Source organism: Puntigrus tetrazona, chromosome 2 (assembly GCF_018831695.1).
Source record: "Puntigrus tetrazona isolate hp1 chromosome 2, ASM1883169v1, whole genome shotgun sequence".
In the NCBI taxonomy this organism is placed as follows: Eukaryota; Metazoa; Chordata; class Actinopteri; order Cypriniformes; family Cyprinidae; genus Puntigrus; species Puntigrus tetrazona.
The window spans coordinates 3,334,917-3,352,018 of record NC_056700.1 but is presented as its reverse complement, the minus strand read 5'-3'; the positions used below and the strand labels follow the sequence as shown (position 1 = coordinate 3,352,018).

The window sequence follows — 17,102 nt, the reverse complement described above, 5'->3', positions numbered from 1 at the left end:
GCAAGAATGCAATTTTCCGATTATCCAAACAACTGCAAATGTGACATTGATTTTAAACACCAACCAAAAAAAGGTAATATTAAGTGAACATTTTACGTTTTAAATGTAGCATTCGGTTTAAAAACAATATTGTTCGTTATATTTTACAACAAAATAATAATAGTAAAAGAATAATACAAAAGAACTGGTGTGTCTCCAAGCGACAGCTGTGTTTTTCACGATCTGTAGCTTTGAACGATTCGGAGAGCCAGCGATTAATAGCCCATAACTACAGCCTCCTTACTGAACGAACGAATGAATGAATGAATGACGCCTCCCTCATTTAAACAATAACTTATCGCCACCTACTGGTTATTTTGGTTTTAAATCTACAGTATCACTGTATTGTCAAAAAACAATCAACAATCGCCTCATAGAAGAGTAAAAGCACATAGTGACAATAAAGAGCATCTGAGTTTATTTTACACTTATTTTACACTTATCAACAAAGTAACTTTTAAAAAAATTACTACACATTAAACAATGACGATCAAGCAGGATTTGATAGAGTGCATTACTGTCAAAGGGTTGACAACGTACAGAATCTTGTGAAATTTTCACAAAATACACAACAACGGTAAATTGATTACAGTGTTTAAATTACGCCGTAGTTCATTTGTTTCCTTGCAGCGGGTTGAAGGTTGCTAAGCCATGCAAAATGACACTGGTTGCAGATCTATGTGGACCTGAGGGAAAAAATAAAGACATTTGCTGTCATCCTCAATAAAGCGCAGTCACATTATGAAAGTAAAACTAGCAATAATAACTTTATAGCAAAATATTCAATCACTGTTGCACATCCCTAGTTGAGAGAATTCCCAAAAACACACGAGCATTCAAAACTACGTGGCTACGATTTTATACTTAACTTTTATGAGAATGCTATTCCTATTGTAAGTTAACGCGATCAGACATCTGTCTCCAAACCCATTTGTTCTTTCAGCTCTACAGCTTTCTAAATAGCCAAACCTTACTCATAAAGATCAAATGAATCGTTCAAATATAAAGAGTGCTCTATTCAGAAACGCGCTCCTGTGTGTGCCGGTGCATATCTTACCATTAATCTGGTGACAGTAAGTTCACAGTAGTTTCCTCATGCGGCGAGTGTGTCTGTTAATGTTCATGGTGGTGCGGTCAGCGGAGCAGCTCAGTTCATCCAGAGCCTCGTCTTGACGCTCCAGCTCGGTCTCAGCCTCCAGGGCTAGGTTCTTCAGCTGCTGGAGCATCTACGCAAACACAATAATCACACAACAATCGTGTGTATAATTAATATTTTGGGTTGGAGTCCAAATAGAGATATAATATAGACATGGGAGTTGACTTTACGATTTTGTTTGCTTATTGTTTTGGTACAGTGATGTTCGACAGACATCAAGTCGATGCAGTACCTCTGAATGGTTTTAAAGTTGAATTTATTGCTGTCCATTTTCTGATTAGATCACCCTTTTTAACTTTTAACATTTTTAACCCAAGGTGTAAATTTGATAAAAGTGACCACAAACCCTATTTTGCTACTCTTAACACAAAATGCTGCATATATATATATATATATATATATATATATATATATATATATATATATATATATATATATATATATATATATATATATATATATATATATATATATATATATATATATATATATATATATATATATATATATATATATATATATATATATATATATGAGATGATATCTATATATCAAGAGTCCAAAAATCACAAAATAGTAGAATATTTTCAAAGATCAGTAATAAATAAAATAAAAAATGAAAAGTTGAAGTTCATTCATGCACTCAATACTTGGTCTGGGCTCCTTCAGCATCGGTGAGGAGTGATGGAAGTGATGAGCCTGTGGCTCTGTTGAGACACTATTGAGCCTTCAGCTTGTCTGGATTGTTGAACTGACTGTTTCTCAGTTTTCTCTTGAATATATTCCATAGACTCCAACATGGGGCATGTTGGCTGGTCAATCAAGCACAGAAATACCATGGCCAGCCAGGCGCTTGGAAGTGTTTTTGGCACTGTGGGAGGGGTGCTAAAGTCCTGCTGGAAAAGAAAATCAGCATCTCCATAAAGCTTGTCAGCAAATACAAGCATAAAGTGCTCCTAAATCTCCTGGTAGACGACTACATTGACTTTGGACTTGATAAAACACAATGGACCAACACCAGCAGACGTCACGGCACCCCAAATCATCACCGACTTCAGAAACCTCACATTGGACTTCAAGCAGCTTGGATTCTGTGCTTCTCCAGTCGTCCTCCAGATTCCAGACCCTGATTTCCGAATGAAATGCTAGATTTACTTTTATTTAAAAAGATGACTTTGGACTACCGAGCAGCAGTTCTTTTTCTCCTTAGCCCAGGTCAAATGCTACAGTTTCAAAAGTGGCTTGGTAGCCCTTTTACTGAAGAGTGTGCACCAACTCAACTCCTTGTGAAGCTCTGAACCGGATTTGCTTGACAGTGTTCTCCAGCTTGCGATCAAACCTAGTGCTTATGCACCTTTTTCTACCCAATTTCTTCCTTCCAGCCAACTTTACACTGATTATGCTTTGATCCAGCACTATGTGAACAGCCAGTCCTTTCATTAATGACCTCCTGTGGAGGGAGCCAATGAATGTTTTCTGCAGCAGCCGTCCCTATTATTGCGGTTTCGAAGAACAAGAGATAACTGGAATTTATACTGTAGTGTGTTAGTCATTTATTGAAACTCAAATGTAAATATTCTAATATTTTGAGCTTTAAAACAACAACAAAAACTGTTTTACTTTACATGCAGTGAGATTATTTGGATATGAATACAGCATTTTACACAAATCCTAAATAAAAGTGCCACACAAATATTTGCTCTTACAATGACTCTGAATCAATGCTTCTGTTCATAAGGTTGATCGTTTTGGTGATTGAGGATGTGGGGTGCAATTAAAAGAATATAAAGGTATTATATACACCGAAATGATATATGACCACCGAAAACAGGCCTGTGCATATAGAATAATAATAGTTACAATAAAAAGTCAAAATGTCGTTCGTCATGGGCACCGTGAGACTGAGCGATATTTTGTATGTTTTCCTTCATATTGTGGACAGGTTACAGTCTTTTTTATTTTACGTTATTATAAACAGACTGTGCTAAGTCTATGAATTACAGTCCTCTATAAGTCAAGCTGCCCTGCCTCATTCCTTTAAAACTTATTTTCCGTCTCCTCATGGCATTTTAACATGTTTGTTTTTAGTGTTTCTCAACCCCAAAACCATCCTGAAAAGTGATATCTGTGATGGTTGACCAACCATCAATTATCTCCGGTCATAGCAATAATATTGTGTTTTGAAATGGTTCAACACGAAGAGCACCATTCCGCACATCCCCATTATAACGCACTCAATGAAAAACGCTCGACTGTTTTTGCGTCAGTGTTTATGTCTGGTTGCCGCGTACCATGCAGCACCTCGGCTGAGCACCGAGAGGGTTTTACAGCTGGCACTTTGGCCGTCTGACGATGATGGCACTGAAGCCTTATATCTTTGTGCGGTGGGGGAATGCCTAGATTCAGCTGCCCATGAAAAACACAAGCCACAGACACGTCACGCTGTAGTTTAAGTATGTTCGCTCAGTTTAATTCTGATTTGAACACAGCCCTAAGCCTGTTAAATATATCTGCTCTCAACCCGTTACTACTACGGACAAACACTGCATCTCAAATTGGTGTATGGTATTGGTACTGGTGTCAAAAGGTGTACGGTTACTTTTCTGAACGATCAAAAATGCCTGAAAATCAAAATCCCGTAGACACAAAGGAGGAAACTGAGCCATTGAGGGACCAGAAAATCATGCAATAGACTCTTCTGGGCCTTTTCGCAACCGCTTTTACCATTAACATCAAGTCCATTTTTGCTACAAAAACCAATCGATCTGCTTCAGAGGACGTGTGATAACCCCCCCGAAGGAGTATAGGTACTTGCGGATATATCCGATTTACAGAGCTTCAAAATAATGGCCACTATCCACCTACATTACCAAGCTCGGAAGAGCCGGGATAAATTAAAATAAAAACTGTGTTCAACTGAAAGAAGAAGGTCATATACACCTATGATGGCTTAAAATGTAGACTGTGTAAATTGTTATATCACGCTTATGACTCACGAATATAATGCTCAGTTAACTGAAATAAACCAGGCTTGATGACGTATGCGGGCTTACAAATACGTCCTCCGGAGGATGCAGCCTTCTGTTTAGGAAAAAGCCATGTTGTGTGTGTTGGAACAGGGCTCCGGCCCTCCAGGAACTGAGCTTGACACCCCTGCCCTAAAACATTACATCAACTTGTACAAAATAAGCATCTGATAACCCCTTCGGGAGTAATTAGTTAAATGGACAAAAGTGTCCAACAAAAACCAAGCCGAAGATTTAACTAATCACGCGTCTCAACCTTTCTGTCCCCATGAGGCCACATCCTTCTAAAATATTTGTCCGTGTTGAAAACAACGTGTGCGTCTTTGTGTAAAATTGAAACCAAACTGATTCAAACCTGTTTTAGCTCCTGTGCCTCTGCCTCGGTCACAGTGGGCTGAAGCACATGAAGCTGCAGTTGTGTGAGTTCACCAGCAGGCACCTCCACGGGCACCTCCGTGTCCTGCCCGTGACCTGAAGAGACACAGAGCCAAGTCATATTTCCTTGAGATTTGATGTTAAGATCATAACAAATTGCTGGTGAACATTAACCAAGAAGTGTACAACGGGATCTCTCTCTTTTAAATGTCCTGTAGTAGATGCTGGAGCGTGACTGCCACCATGTGCTAGAAATACTTAACGGCTGAACATTTATCCATTGTGAAAATTTGAAAGTAAAAATTCAAAACATTAAAATACCATAGTTTAAGCTTGTTGTTTAGTATATGAGCCTGTCACGTGTAGTGCTATTATATTTTTTATATACACATATAGTATATGCTTCGAAACTATGCACAAGTATTCACATGCATATATGTATATTCATATTACATATTTTATATATAAACTTTTTTTTTAATATTTGAAGACAAACATAAAAAGTGATGAAAGTCAAAACTGATGATAGCACCATTATTTATATGTTTTTGTTAGTTTTTTGCCTAAAGTTTGTGTCCCTGTAACTCAACTAGAAAACATCTTTTACATTTTTTTTTTTACAATTTTTAATCCTCTAGATCTCAATGTTGCTCCGTATCCATGTTTTTTTTACTTATTCCTTTAATTTCAGTTTGCACGTCACTTTGGCCACATACACGCTGTGTACATGTATGAATTTGATTGTGGAATGCAGTTATCCCTCCTGTAAACAGCTGAACTGTGTGTAAAGCACTAAAGTTAAGCACTAAAAGGTGAATCAACAACTGAATTTAGCAGCGATGTGCAATCAGCTGATATTAACTGCATTTAAGGGTACCGTCTTCAAGAACAAGAATAAATATAATGCAGACAAACAACTAATAAAAACCGGCTCATTGAATATTAGATCCCTTTCTGCCAAGGCACGTTTGGTACATGATCGATGGATATGATCATAAGTCATAAGCTAGATGTGCTCTGCTCAAACGAAACCAATTACATTACCTCATCTGAAGGGCAAAAGGAGAGGCGATGCAACAATTTATAGAATCGTTTTCAGTTTTACTCAGAGATGGCATTGGAGTTCAAACGAATGAAATAAGACTGTCCAGATGAATGTACCTGCACTCCAAATGCTTCCTCCGCCTTCTGGGCTTCCTGGAGTGGTTGCCGAAGTTGCCTGAAATGCTGCATAGTCACGCGTGATCTCAACTTTCTTCTTATACTGCATCTCCAGTACAGATAAAGCTTCAGTCATCCTGGCAGAGAGAATTCGGAAACAGATGTCAGGTTTTCCGATGAAGCGCTGCCGGACACTGATCTCGTAGGGGCTGTGCACATAGATATCATCCACCTCTTCCTTCTCGAAGCAATGGAGGAGCTGTCCGTTTGCATCTCGAACCTCCAGAGAGGAGATCAACACTATCAGGCTACCTGGTTTCATGGCTCCAGAGCTCCCAACACGGGAAACTATAGCCGGAATGCTAGTTATGACTCTTTGGCCCTTGGCTGATCCTTTAGTACAGGCCGCTTTGGCCGCTGCCTCAGACTTGGCTTCCTGATGGCTCTTCCATGGAAGTTTGCCAAAAGGCCACCAAGAAGGACACTCAAGTTCAGAGAGAAGTCTGCGCAAAAGAAAAAACAAGGCATTATTAGGTAAATCATTAGCATTTCATAAACAACACATGACTGTGGAGTACGGTGAGAGTGGATGTTCTGACTATGTTCGCATGTAAAAAAATATCTGTACAGCTTTCAGCTAGCTGGGCTTTTTCGAGGTTCATTAACATATTGCAGGGCCAAACAAGTAGAGAGTGGGACATGCTTAAAGGAGTAATAAATTCTGTATTAGTATGTATTATATATATATATATATAAATTACTCACCTTCATGTCATTCCAAACCAATAAGACATCAGTTCATCTTCAGAACACAAATTAAGATATTTTTGATGCATTTCGAGAGCTCTCTGATCCTCCAAAGAAAGCAAGGATCAAGGCTCAGAAACGTTGCAAAGAAATTGTTAAAATAATACACGTCGCATCAGCCACGGAACTACTTTTTGTGCGCAAGGAAAACAATAATTATGACTTTATTTACCGACTAGTCTCCTCTGCGTCTCCCCATTGCTTCATTTTGGAGAGCATCGCATACACAAACAACTTCCGAAACAGGATAGGCTGTTTCTGATCAAAGAGTAAACGATGTAAACGGCATATCCGTGTACATCCGTTAGACTGACTGTTGAACAAGGTCATAATTTAGGTCTTCTTTGCGCACAAAAAAGTATTCTCATAGCTTCGTAAAATGACAGCTGCCATTACTGATGTCGCGTGGATTATTTGAATGATCTCCTTGCTACAGCTTCGGCCGTTTAAGAATAATTGGTGTCTATGTAGATCAGAGATCTCTGAAATATCTTAATTTGCGTTAAGAAGATGAACAAAGGTCTTACAGTTTTGGAAAGACATGAGGGGGTGTAATTAATGACAGGATTTACATTTTTGAATGGGCTATCCCTTTAACATTAAAATGAGTCAGTAGAAGCACAATAGGCCTTAAAAGACCTTTTGAATTATTATTCATGTCTCTAGTATAAGTATCACAGTTTCTGACTCAAAACGTACTTATCTGCCACGCTCAGGTCCGACTCGATCTTGTCCAGGCCCTGGATCATGTTGTCAAACTGCTCTCCCTGGTGGTTCAGGACTTTTCCAGTATCCTCCAGCCTCCGCTGGGTCCCGGAAATCAGGCTGATCAGCTCCTGGCCCTTACTGAGAGGAGCTTCGGCTCCGCGGGGCTCCGTGGGAGACAGCAGCCGTTCCCTCCAGAAGTGCTCTAGCACATGGTAAACGGCGGTACGGCAAGGCTTGAGAGACCCAAACCAGTGCTTGACGTTTCCCTGCTCCAACACGGTAAGAGCACTAAAAATGAAGCTGGACGACTCCATCTTGATCTCCATGATGCGCGAGAGCCTCAGGCTAACCAGATTCTCCTGATTCTGCTCGGAGTTGAAGCGTAGGGTGGTGCGAGTTAAGAAGAGGATGCCGCTGGCCCAGCGTTTCCCGCTGTTGATGTAATAAGAGCCGGGCCAGGTATGGATGGATGCCTCGTGGCTCATCTTTCTCTGATGATTTGGCACAGCTGCCCTGACTAAGGGAGCTCACCTGCCAAGTGAGTGGTGTGTAAAGAAAATTAGTAAGCAGTCATCATCAGTCACTTTTATTTGCATGAACAGCACACTTATTATTTCCTCAACCACGTGTTGCTACAAACCTGGGCTCCATTTCCTAAAGCATGGCACAATTTTTAAATTAATAGTTGTTTATTAATTCTTTTTTTTAATTAAAAAAACCTTATTCGATTATTGCAATTATTTTCACGTTGTGCTGTACGCGCAGTAACAGTAGACACCGGTGTGGCTGACATTACTTGACATACGCAAAACAAACACCACGAAGATCATTTATGTCATACCTTTTAGAGGATGTTGACTTTCAAGTGACAGCTACAGAAGGGTGTGACGTACTTCACGCATTAAAATAATAACATCTCTAAGCATCGCGATCAGTTGCGATACATTTACCGCCTCGGTGTTTCCCTTAACGGTTAATGCAAATCCTTAAATAAAAAATGTAAAAAAAAATCTGACTCTGTTTCCCTATAGCGTCTTGGCGATGTAAATACAGCCGAACCAAAGACTGAACGCAGCGGTGATTGTTTTAGTGCGCTCATGTTTACACTCCGATGTGCAAAAAACTCTTTATTAAAGGTTCCGCTCAACGTCATACACACACACACACACACACACACACACACACACACACACACACACACACACACACATATATAACGTGGCGATGGCTAATTAGGGGCATCGACTTAGATTTATTTACAGGCTATTTAATGATATTTGCTTTTCGTATTATACAGCTCTTTTTTACGCACGGAGAAAAGCAAATCCTTGGGTTGGTGTGCACACGTTTCTTTTCCGGTGGGAAACTAGGTAGACATGTTCCAAGCCTGGCGCAGAAAAGCTAATTATTATTTATAAGCATATAGAACAAGATATTCGACTCGCATCGATAATTTAAACACATGTAAGCGTGACGTTAAATCGTCGATACGTCAGTTGCCCTTCTGCAGCCTAAAATAGCCACGAAAAGCTGTAATGGGAGAAGCATGAGGTTAACAGAATGTGTTCTGCTATCAAGTCAGCACCATTGAGTTTTATTTTTAACATTGCATCAAGCATGCAATAACATGTGGAAACTTCGTGTTAGTGACTAGGTAAGCGTAAAGAAGGCTGAGCTCCATTCTGACATGTCATGGATAGGGAAACCTTTCATAACTGCTGCAGTCTGGTCAAAATGCCCAGGCAGGTCCAGCAGCACTGCTCCTCTCATTTCATTGAGTACATAGAGAGAGAAATACCCTACTCCAAATTCTTCAAGAACTACTTGATCTCGAACCAGCCGTGCATGTTCTCCAAAAGATTCACAGAAGACTGGAACTGCAGAAAAAATGGGTCACGGCTGAAGGAAAACCTAATTTGCAAAGACTTCTTCAAGAGTTTGGTGAGCCGAGAATGTGTTTTTATTATTCTTGCACCAATGCGTTATGCATTATAATTTAGTAATAAATAGGTCCAGATTCATCTCTGAAATCTAGACTCAATATGCTATGTCCACAAATGGCCTCTTTTTATTATGCAGATGAGACTCCTGTTCCTGTTGCAAACTGCAGTGCGAAAGAATACAACTCCAACCCAAAGCAGATCATGCCTCTTAAGGAGTTTATCCAGTACTGGAGAGAGTACATACAGAATGGCCATTCTTCACCCAAAGGATGTCTTTACTTAAAGGACTGGCATATGCAACGGTACAGCTCTTCAAAAGCGTGTAGCTTGGGTTATTGTGCAATAGCTTTGGATGTGATGCGCAGTATTAGTTTGGAAACACGGCGTAGTGAAATAAAGAAACGGTAGATGATTTTATTGTGGTAACGTCCAATATGTTTAATGTTCATTTTAGGAACTTTCCTGAACATAATGCTTACAAGACCCCGATTTACTTCTCTTCTGATTGGCTGAATGAATATTGGGACACAATTGAAGTGGACGATTATCGCTTTGTCTACATGGGACCCAAGGGCTCATGGTACCGTTTCATTTATTAAGTCTGTTTTTTGTTACATTTGTTCTATAAAAAATGGGTTTTGAAGACGATTTGAAATGCAACGGAACATTATGATGCAAAATTAAGAAATATTTGTTATTCTGCCTTATGTAAGTTGCACAAAAAATCAGATTCCATTGGAAATTTGACCTTTTGGGTGTGCTGTCATTAATGCAAAACATATATAAGGACATTTTGTCATCTCTTTGAATGTCATGCAGTCAGTGATTTTGTTCTTGCCTTTAGGACACCTTTCCATGCAGACGTGTTTCGCTCGTACAGTTGGTCTGCCAACATCTGTGGACGTAAGAAGTGGCTCCTGTACCCTCCCGGCCAAGAGGAGTTTCTGCGGGACTGTCACGGCAACTTGGCCTATGACGTCACAGCACCCGTACTTCAAGACAAGGGCCTGTATCCACAGTTCGAAGAGGCCTGTCAGCCTTTAGAGATCATCCAAGAAGCTGGGGAGATCATCTTTGTACCTAGCGGTTGGCATCATCAGGTTTACAATTTGGTAAATATTAGTTGTTTAATGGCGTCCACGTATGTCCGACGTCCAATCCTACTCCCGGAGGAGCAATGTCCTGCAGAGTTTTGCTCAGGTCTGCCCAAATACACAGGTTCACGTGTGTCTGATTGGGTTTTGAGCTAAACGTGCAGCATAGCGCTCATCCTGGAGCAGGACTGGACCCCTCTGTACCAGAAGTGTTCATAGTATAAAGCTCTTTTCGGTTCTGGAAAAACTAGGAACTTCTTCCTTGACCCAACGATTTCAATAACGCGTTTCAATAACAGGAGGATACCATTTCCATCAATCATAACTGGCTGAACGGCTGTAATTTGGATATCACGTGGCAGTTTCTCCAAGAAGAGCTTTCTTCTGTCCAGAGAGAAATCGAGGAATGGCGTGATACTATGGATACCTGGCATCAGCATTGTCAGGTTAACTCTTTATATCTCACCATCGCCTTTTTAGGTCCAACATGTGCAGCTAATAAGACTATGTGCTGCTGCAAAATCATAATCATGTAATGTAATTTTAATAATCCAGTGGTAACACATTGACTTTGCTTGTTCTTTTTCAGGTGATCATGAAATCGTGCACAGGAATCGATTATGGGGAGTTCGCCTCTTTCCTTAAGACTATTGCAAATAACCGAATGTTCTTTTTAAATTCATGTCCCAGAAATGCAGATAGTTGCCAAGAACACCTTGCCGAAAGTCTGTGTGCTTTAGGCCCTCAGCACGCGGCCTTCGACCTTCAGAGAGTATTGCATATATTTGAGAGCATGCTTAGCAACGAAGACTTCAAGAGACTAGACCCTTCGGCTCTGAGCTTCAAACCAGAGGAGCTGCTTCAGGAGATCAGAGAGGCTGTTCGAACTATTGTATAAACGCTGTACTGTATGTGAAAGATCGGCTATGGCGGATGCTCATAAATTCTTTTAACAGCACATTCGTGTTCTTTAATTAACTGTTCGATTGTCGTTATACTTTTATGACAAACGGTGTTGGGGAGTTACTTTTAAAACGTACTTTATTGTTATTTGGCGTTTCAAAAACGAATAAGCCTCAGGCTAATCAATATCGCTCAACATGGCAACTTATTTGAAAAAAGTAACACTAATATGGAAAAGTAATGCATTACTAGTTACTTGAAAAAGTAACCTGATTATTTAACTCGCATTACCCCAACACTGATGAAAAATAGCACGCAAACTTGGACTTCTCTATTAAAGATGTCAACATGCTCCTTCCAGTTCTATTCAATTTTAGTAAAACCGATAAAACCCGTTTAGTAGAGTTTTATTTATTTTTTCAGTAATTGCTTTATGTTTTACGTATCATCAGAATAAGCTTTGATTTATGGTTTGTTAGGAAAGGACAATATTTGTCAGAGACGCAGCTGAAGTATTGAGAAAGTGGCCTTTAAAAAACTGTCCAAATGAAGTTCTTAGCAATGCATACTAATCAAAATCAAACGACCTTTACTTAATATCCTATAAAAGAAAAATCTATCATTTTGACCCATAAAATGTATTGTTAAATATGTGCATCTTCTAATTGTTGGGATACATTTCAAATATCCATTTAATTAAACAACACAACATTTTTTAAACATTTTATTTTAAAGTGTCAACTAAAACACTCATCGGATTTCTGTGTGAAAGTTAAAGATTTCATTTTTTTTAAATTAACTAAATAAATATTCGTTCAGGTGAGCCTTTGATCTTTCTAGTGTTGATTATTCTTTGCTGTTTTTTGGCCACCAGTCAGGTACGGTGGCCTGTAAAGTCACGGTCACGCCATCGGAGGACTTCAGCTTTAGCGTCTCTTTGGCATGAGCCAATCGTACGAGGCTCAACCCCAGCGTGTCGATCCCTGCCCTGTGTTTCCCAGCCGGTTTACCCCCCTCGGTCTCTAGAGCGGCTCCTTGCTCCAGGGTCTCAGCCGGAGCAGACATGGTAACGGGCATCAGGCGCTTTCGTATCACACCAGTGTGGTGAGTTCTGGCAGTCAGCTCCTGGCCGAGGTAGCATCCCTTGCTGAAGTTAATTCCCTGCATGTAGACGAGGTTAGACTCCAGAGGAAGGGCCTCACCTGGCGGAAGATCTTTCACTCCTTCAGGCAGTCCTGTAGAAACCAGTTAAAACACAGGACTGATAGCAAGAGACGATCCCATCAGACAAAATGCTACTGTAACCTAACAACATCTATATACACTTATCATGAAATGCAATTAATCCAATCCAAAATTAAGTTATTTACATAATGTGTGCTATATATATATATATATATATATATATATATATATATATATATATATATATATATATAAAAATAAAAGGCAAAAAACATGCATTCAAATATTGAAGTTTATTATATATATATTATATATATATATATATATATATATATATATATATATATATATATATATACACACACACACACACACACACTGCATTTGTTTGTATATATACATATATATACACGCAGTAAACATACATATATAAACAAAAACTATTAATCTATTAAACTAAAACGATCAATCATATAATAATCACCAATAATAAAATAATCAAGATCATGAATTATGCCACATTTTCACAGTAAAATGAGTGGACCAATATCTAAAAGTTCATATTTCATATGTTCATATTTAAATTAGTACAAGTCATAAGAATGGACACGCTTGACTGTATAGCATGTAATATTTTTCTAATGACTTGAAAAACATTTGATCTAAAATCTTGCGCTTAAAAGCTTGAAATTGGGTTTTATAAACAAATATCAATTGCGCCAGTATATGCATTTCTTTAATAAACCTGACGAGGATTATTATCATCTTTAAGCGGTAATAAGCATCTCAGATCATTCCACTTTATGAAGCTGGTTGAGAAAAGCCTAATCTAGAAGCAGCTAATATATTTTTTGTAGCTACATAATAATAACGAATATGCCACTGTGTCCAAACTTCTCACTAGTAGTGTATGCAGTATTTTAGGCTTTATTTATATTAAAAAAAGGTAATTATACATTTTATGGTGCCACTCAATTAATTTGCTCATAAAGCTGCTAGAATCATTTATATAAAATAATCAGAGATTAAGTCATCTAAAATAGTTTTAGACCAAGTATAAGAAGTTACAATGAAGTCAAAAACAATGAAGGCAACGATCAGGGGATGAAGATTATTTTAAGTAATAATACCGATTTTATATCGATGTCTGTGGTATTCTTCAGTGTGGCCCTCCTGACAGGCAGAGACGATCTCATGTGGGTTCTCCTGGCAGCTACTGATCATTCTCCAGCCCATGAGTTCAGTTCTTGGGTCCTGCTCCAGTACTAACACTTTATCAGCCGCAGCGACCTCCGGCTTCGACCGCTCCGCCACGCCAGCTTTGCTTTGAGGCAACAGAGCCCACACCGAGAGAGCGGGACACGAGCTGAACTCTACCTTGCGACGTATCTTGTAAACCTTCAGAAGCCGCATAATGGCGTCCCGTACAGTGCTGTCACACTCCAGGAGCACGCCGTTAAACCCATCCGGGTTTCCTTTTAAACTGAACAACAACACAAAAAAAAAAAAAAAACAGCTCCATTAATGCAAACCTCTCATACTGTACACTGCACGTTTAGACATGTTTTTCCATTTCAAAATGTAATTACTTGTAATTGAGCGTTTTTCCCACTTCTGTTTCACAAAGTCATCATTGTTTCAACGGAAAACCATTTGGTTTAAGTTAATATTAAATGGTTCCACCTTTGCATTGTTTTCAATGTAGAGTTTTCGTTACATGATCAGCTAAATGTGATTAAATCGGGAAATTAAACCACTAAATCCAGGATTTGATTAGCTTTGTTTGAGCTCTCATTCTGACGGCACCCATTCACTAAAGGGGATCCATTATCGAACCTTTCTGAGCGATGCCAAAATCCTTTATTCCATGAAGAAACGAGCTCCTCCACATCTTGGATGGCCTGAAAATGGGTACGCTTTCAGCAAGTTTTCATATTTGGGTGAAGCATTTATAGATGTCATGCGCCTAAATTATTATGTTATTATTTGTATATACACAGTAAACATACATGTATAAACAAAATCACACATATATGATTTTGGATGCGATTAATCATTTGACAGCACTAATAATAAAACAAGATCATGAATTATGGCACGTTTTCACAGTAAAACTACTGTCAAAAAGTGGACCAATATCTAAAATTTACGTTTATATTTAAATTAGTACAAGTAGACACGCTTGACTGTATATCATGTAATATTCTTCTAATGATTTGAAAAACATTTGATCTTAAAACTTGTGCTCAAAAGCTTGAAATTGGTTTTATAAACAAATATCAATTGCGCCAGTATATGCATATCTGTAATAAACTTGATGACGACGACGATGATCATCATCTTTGGGTGGTGTATTACTGTGAGGTTTTGATTAGCTGTTTGAACTCTCATTCTGACGGCACCCATTCGCTAAAGGGGATCCATTGTTGAACCTTTCTGAGCAATGCTAAATTCATACAACTTTGTTCCATGCAGAAACAAGCTCCTCCACATCCTGAATGCCCTGAAAATGAAGTTTTCATATTTGGATGAAGCATGTGTGCCTACAAAATTCTCATTTGTAACCCGCTTTACATAGCATCTCCTTATGATGTTTATGAACTGCTAAACCACGCAGGCTTTACTGACACACAGAAGAACAACTCGTTATCAGCAAGTTAGTAGTCCAGGGTGGGACAGTCAGATAATACAGAGGTCACACACATCTTACTGAACTCCAGCGCCTCTAAAATCACATTAATATGACATCCCGCGTCTACTTCACAATGCAAACCGATAATGAGTATATATTACCTGTAAAGGATGACGTCGTACAGCGTCCTGCCCTGAACGTTGAGAACGTGAGCATACATCGCGCGCACCGCGTCCTCTTCCAGAAGAGCCACGTCGTTGGTTATTATTCCTTGTAGGAACGAGCTCGTGTCTCGTCCAGACACGTTGATGAGAGTCCTGTGCGGTAAGCTGTAACAGCTGAACCGTGCCGCGGCGTCGCCGGTTTTGATCTCGAGTTGGATCCCGCGCGCATTCTCGTGCAGGTATCTCGCGCGAAGTCCGCCTGATCCCGTCCGGATCGCCCTGAAAGCGCCGCTGAACAAAATCGCCCTCTGCATTGCGGTGTTTTCCTCAGCGCGACGGCTCAAAGTTCCTCAGAACGACACAAGTTTGCGTTATTTTGTCTCCAGCCTGCCATTTTCCTTCCCATGGTGCACTGCGCGTGCGTTTACCGGCGTTATGTTCGAAAGCATACGGGTCCTACTATGGCGAAGGTTTACCTCATGAATATTGATAACACGCGCGTTCTTTCTGGCCGTTACATGTTTAGTTCATTTTTATTTAAGGCAAAGCCGATATTTGTGTGCATTCTATTTCTATCGCTCTTTTTGAAACACCGACATAAATAAATACTATATTTATTACTGAAATTTGCTGGCGCTATCTATCTCAGCTGTTTTATAAGCTTTTCCCAATTCCGTATTTGTAGTAAACTTAAAACTACATTTCCTAAGGGTGTGTGGGAACACAATTTTTTTTTACATTTTATGCATTTATTAGACGCTTTTATCTATTTTTGTTTGTTTTAAATTTTTATCAGCTTTTTAACAACCCAGGTATTATGTCTGCCTCAACTGTATTTATTTATTTTTTTATTGTTATTTATTTATTAATTTATTTATCCTCATGACTTGATCCAGTTTGTCTCCTCTCTGTGTATGTTGACAAATTGACAAATGTTTCTGGGATGTGTCCTTTTAAATATTTGTGAAAATATTGAAAGTAAATTATTTGATGGCGCATTTAGCAGACGAATAAAAACATCTGACAAAAGGGGGGGAAAAAAGAAAGCAGTTTGTAAAATAGCCAACACTATTTGTAATACACAATGGCAGGTTTATTAGACAGGTTTGTTATCCATGTGCTTATTCGTACATATCATATCTGGGCACAAAGTAATAAAAAAAAAAAAACATACAAATTGAGCTCACCTCTAACATGCTAAGTGATCCAGTTCTTGGTCAGCTATCACACTTTATACATGGACCTCTTGCGTGCATTTCTGGATTGCCATTCACACACTTGAATATTGTAATAATGCACATTTCTAAAATAATGTTTTAGTGATAGAATATACTAGAAATATAGAATATATAAATAGAATATTTTAATCAGATTCCAAAAAAAAAAGAAAGAACCTTGAAAATGATTTCTACGTTTATTATTATTCTTAATCATCATAAAACATCATTACTAAAATCGTAATTGGTAAAGGCACATTTGGAATAGTGATCCTAAAAGAAAACATTTTACACAGCTTTGAAATCGTGCTTTTCAAAAGTCCAAGAGTGCTTACAAAAGATGCTCAAATTTGTTTGTTAGTTATAGACCAGACAGCTAAGAGGCTAACTGTGTGCATAATAGTCTTGGAACAAAATGGAAAATAAGTTAAATCGCAAGAAATGATGTTTTAAGTCACCATTATGGCATTCCCAGAAAGACTGTGCCTCATTCCTGATGAGGTGTGCAGTGACATCCTTACCTGACCAACTTCATGCGGATATTCAGGTTTATGTATTTTTTTATTTGATTCATAACTTAATCAATACCACCCAATTTGACAAGGAACAAGAACATGGCAAATAATTTGAGCTGTTTGGGAATTTTAGACTTAGAATATAACACACAAGTCATATGGATGCCTTTTGAAACT

The 17,102-nt window shown here is 38.7% G+C and overlaps 3 protein-coding genes across 3 annotated transcripts; 1 reads left to right on the top strand and 2 right to left on the bottom strand.

The window, feature by feature from the left end:
• Positions 1-434: 434 nt before the first annotated feature.
• snap47 (synaptosome associated protein 47) lies at positions 435-8,361 on the bottom strand. Its single transcript, XM_043263682.1, has 6 exons — positions 8,114-8,361; positions 7,264-7,803; positions 5,758-6,260; positions 4,577-4,692; positions 1,097-1,265; positions 435-725 (listed from the first exon to the last, which is right to left on the bottom strand). Exons 2-5 carry the CDS (start codon positions 7,755-7,757, stop codon positions 1,119-1,121), a joined length of 1,260 nt encoding a protein of 419 aa, XP_043119617.1. The 5' UTR covers positions 7,758-7,803; positions 8,114-8,361; the 3' UTR covers positions 435-725; positions 1,097-1,118.
• Positions 8,362-8,474: 113 nt separating this feature from the next.
• On the top strand, positions 8,475-12,035 carry jmjd4 (jumonji domain containing 4). Its single transcript, XM_043263668.1, is given in 7 exon segments — positions 8,475-9,154; positions 9,157-9,213; positions 9,352-9,517; positions 9,670-9,795; positions 10,060-10,327; positions 10,609-10,755; positions 10,899-12,035. Coding segments are annotated over 7 exon segments (1,263 nt in total). The 5' UTR covers positions 8,475-8,964; the 3' UTR covers positions 11,208-12,035.
• A 9-nt stretch (positions 12,036-12,044) lies between these two features.
• iba57 (iron-sulfur cluster assembly factor IBA57) lies at positions 12,045-15,620 on the bottom strand. The gene is made up of 3 exons (XM_043263695.1): positions 15,191-15,620; positions 13,528-13,880; positions 12,045-12,447 (listed from the first exon to the last, which is right to left on the bottom strand). Exons 1-3 carry the CDS (start codon positions 15,505-15,507, stop codon positions 12,059-12,061), a joined length of 1,059 nt encoding a protein of 352 aa, XP_043119630.1. The 5' UTR covers positions 15,508-15,620; the 3' UTR covers positions 12,045-12,058.
• Between the last annotated feature and the right edge of the window lie 1,482 nt (positions 15,621-17,102).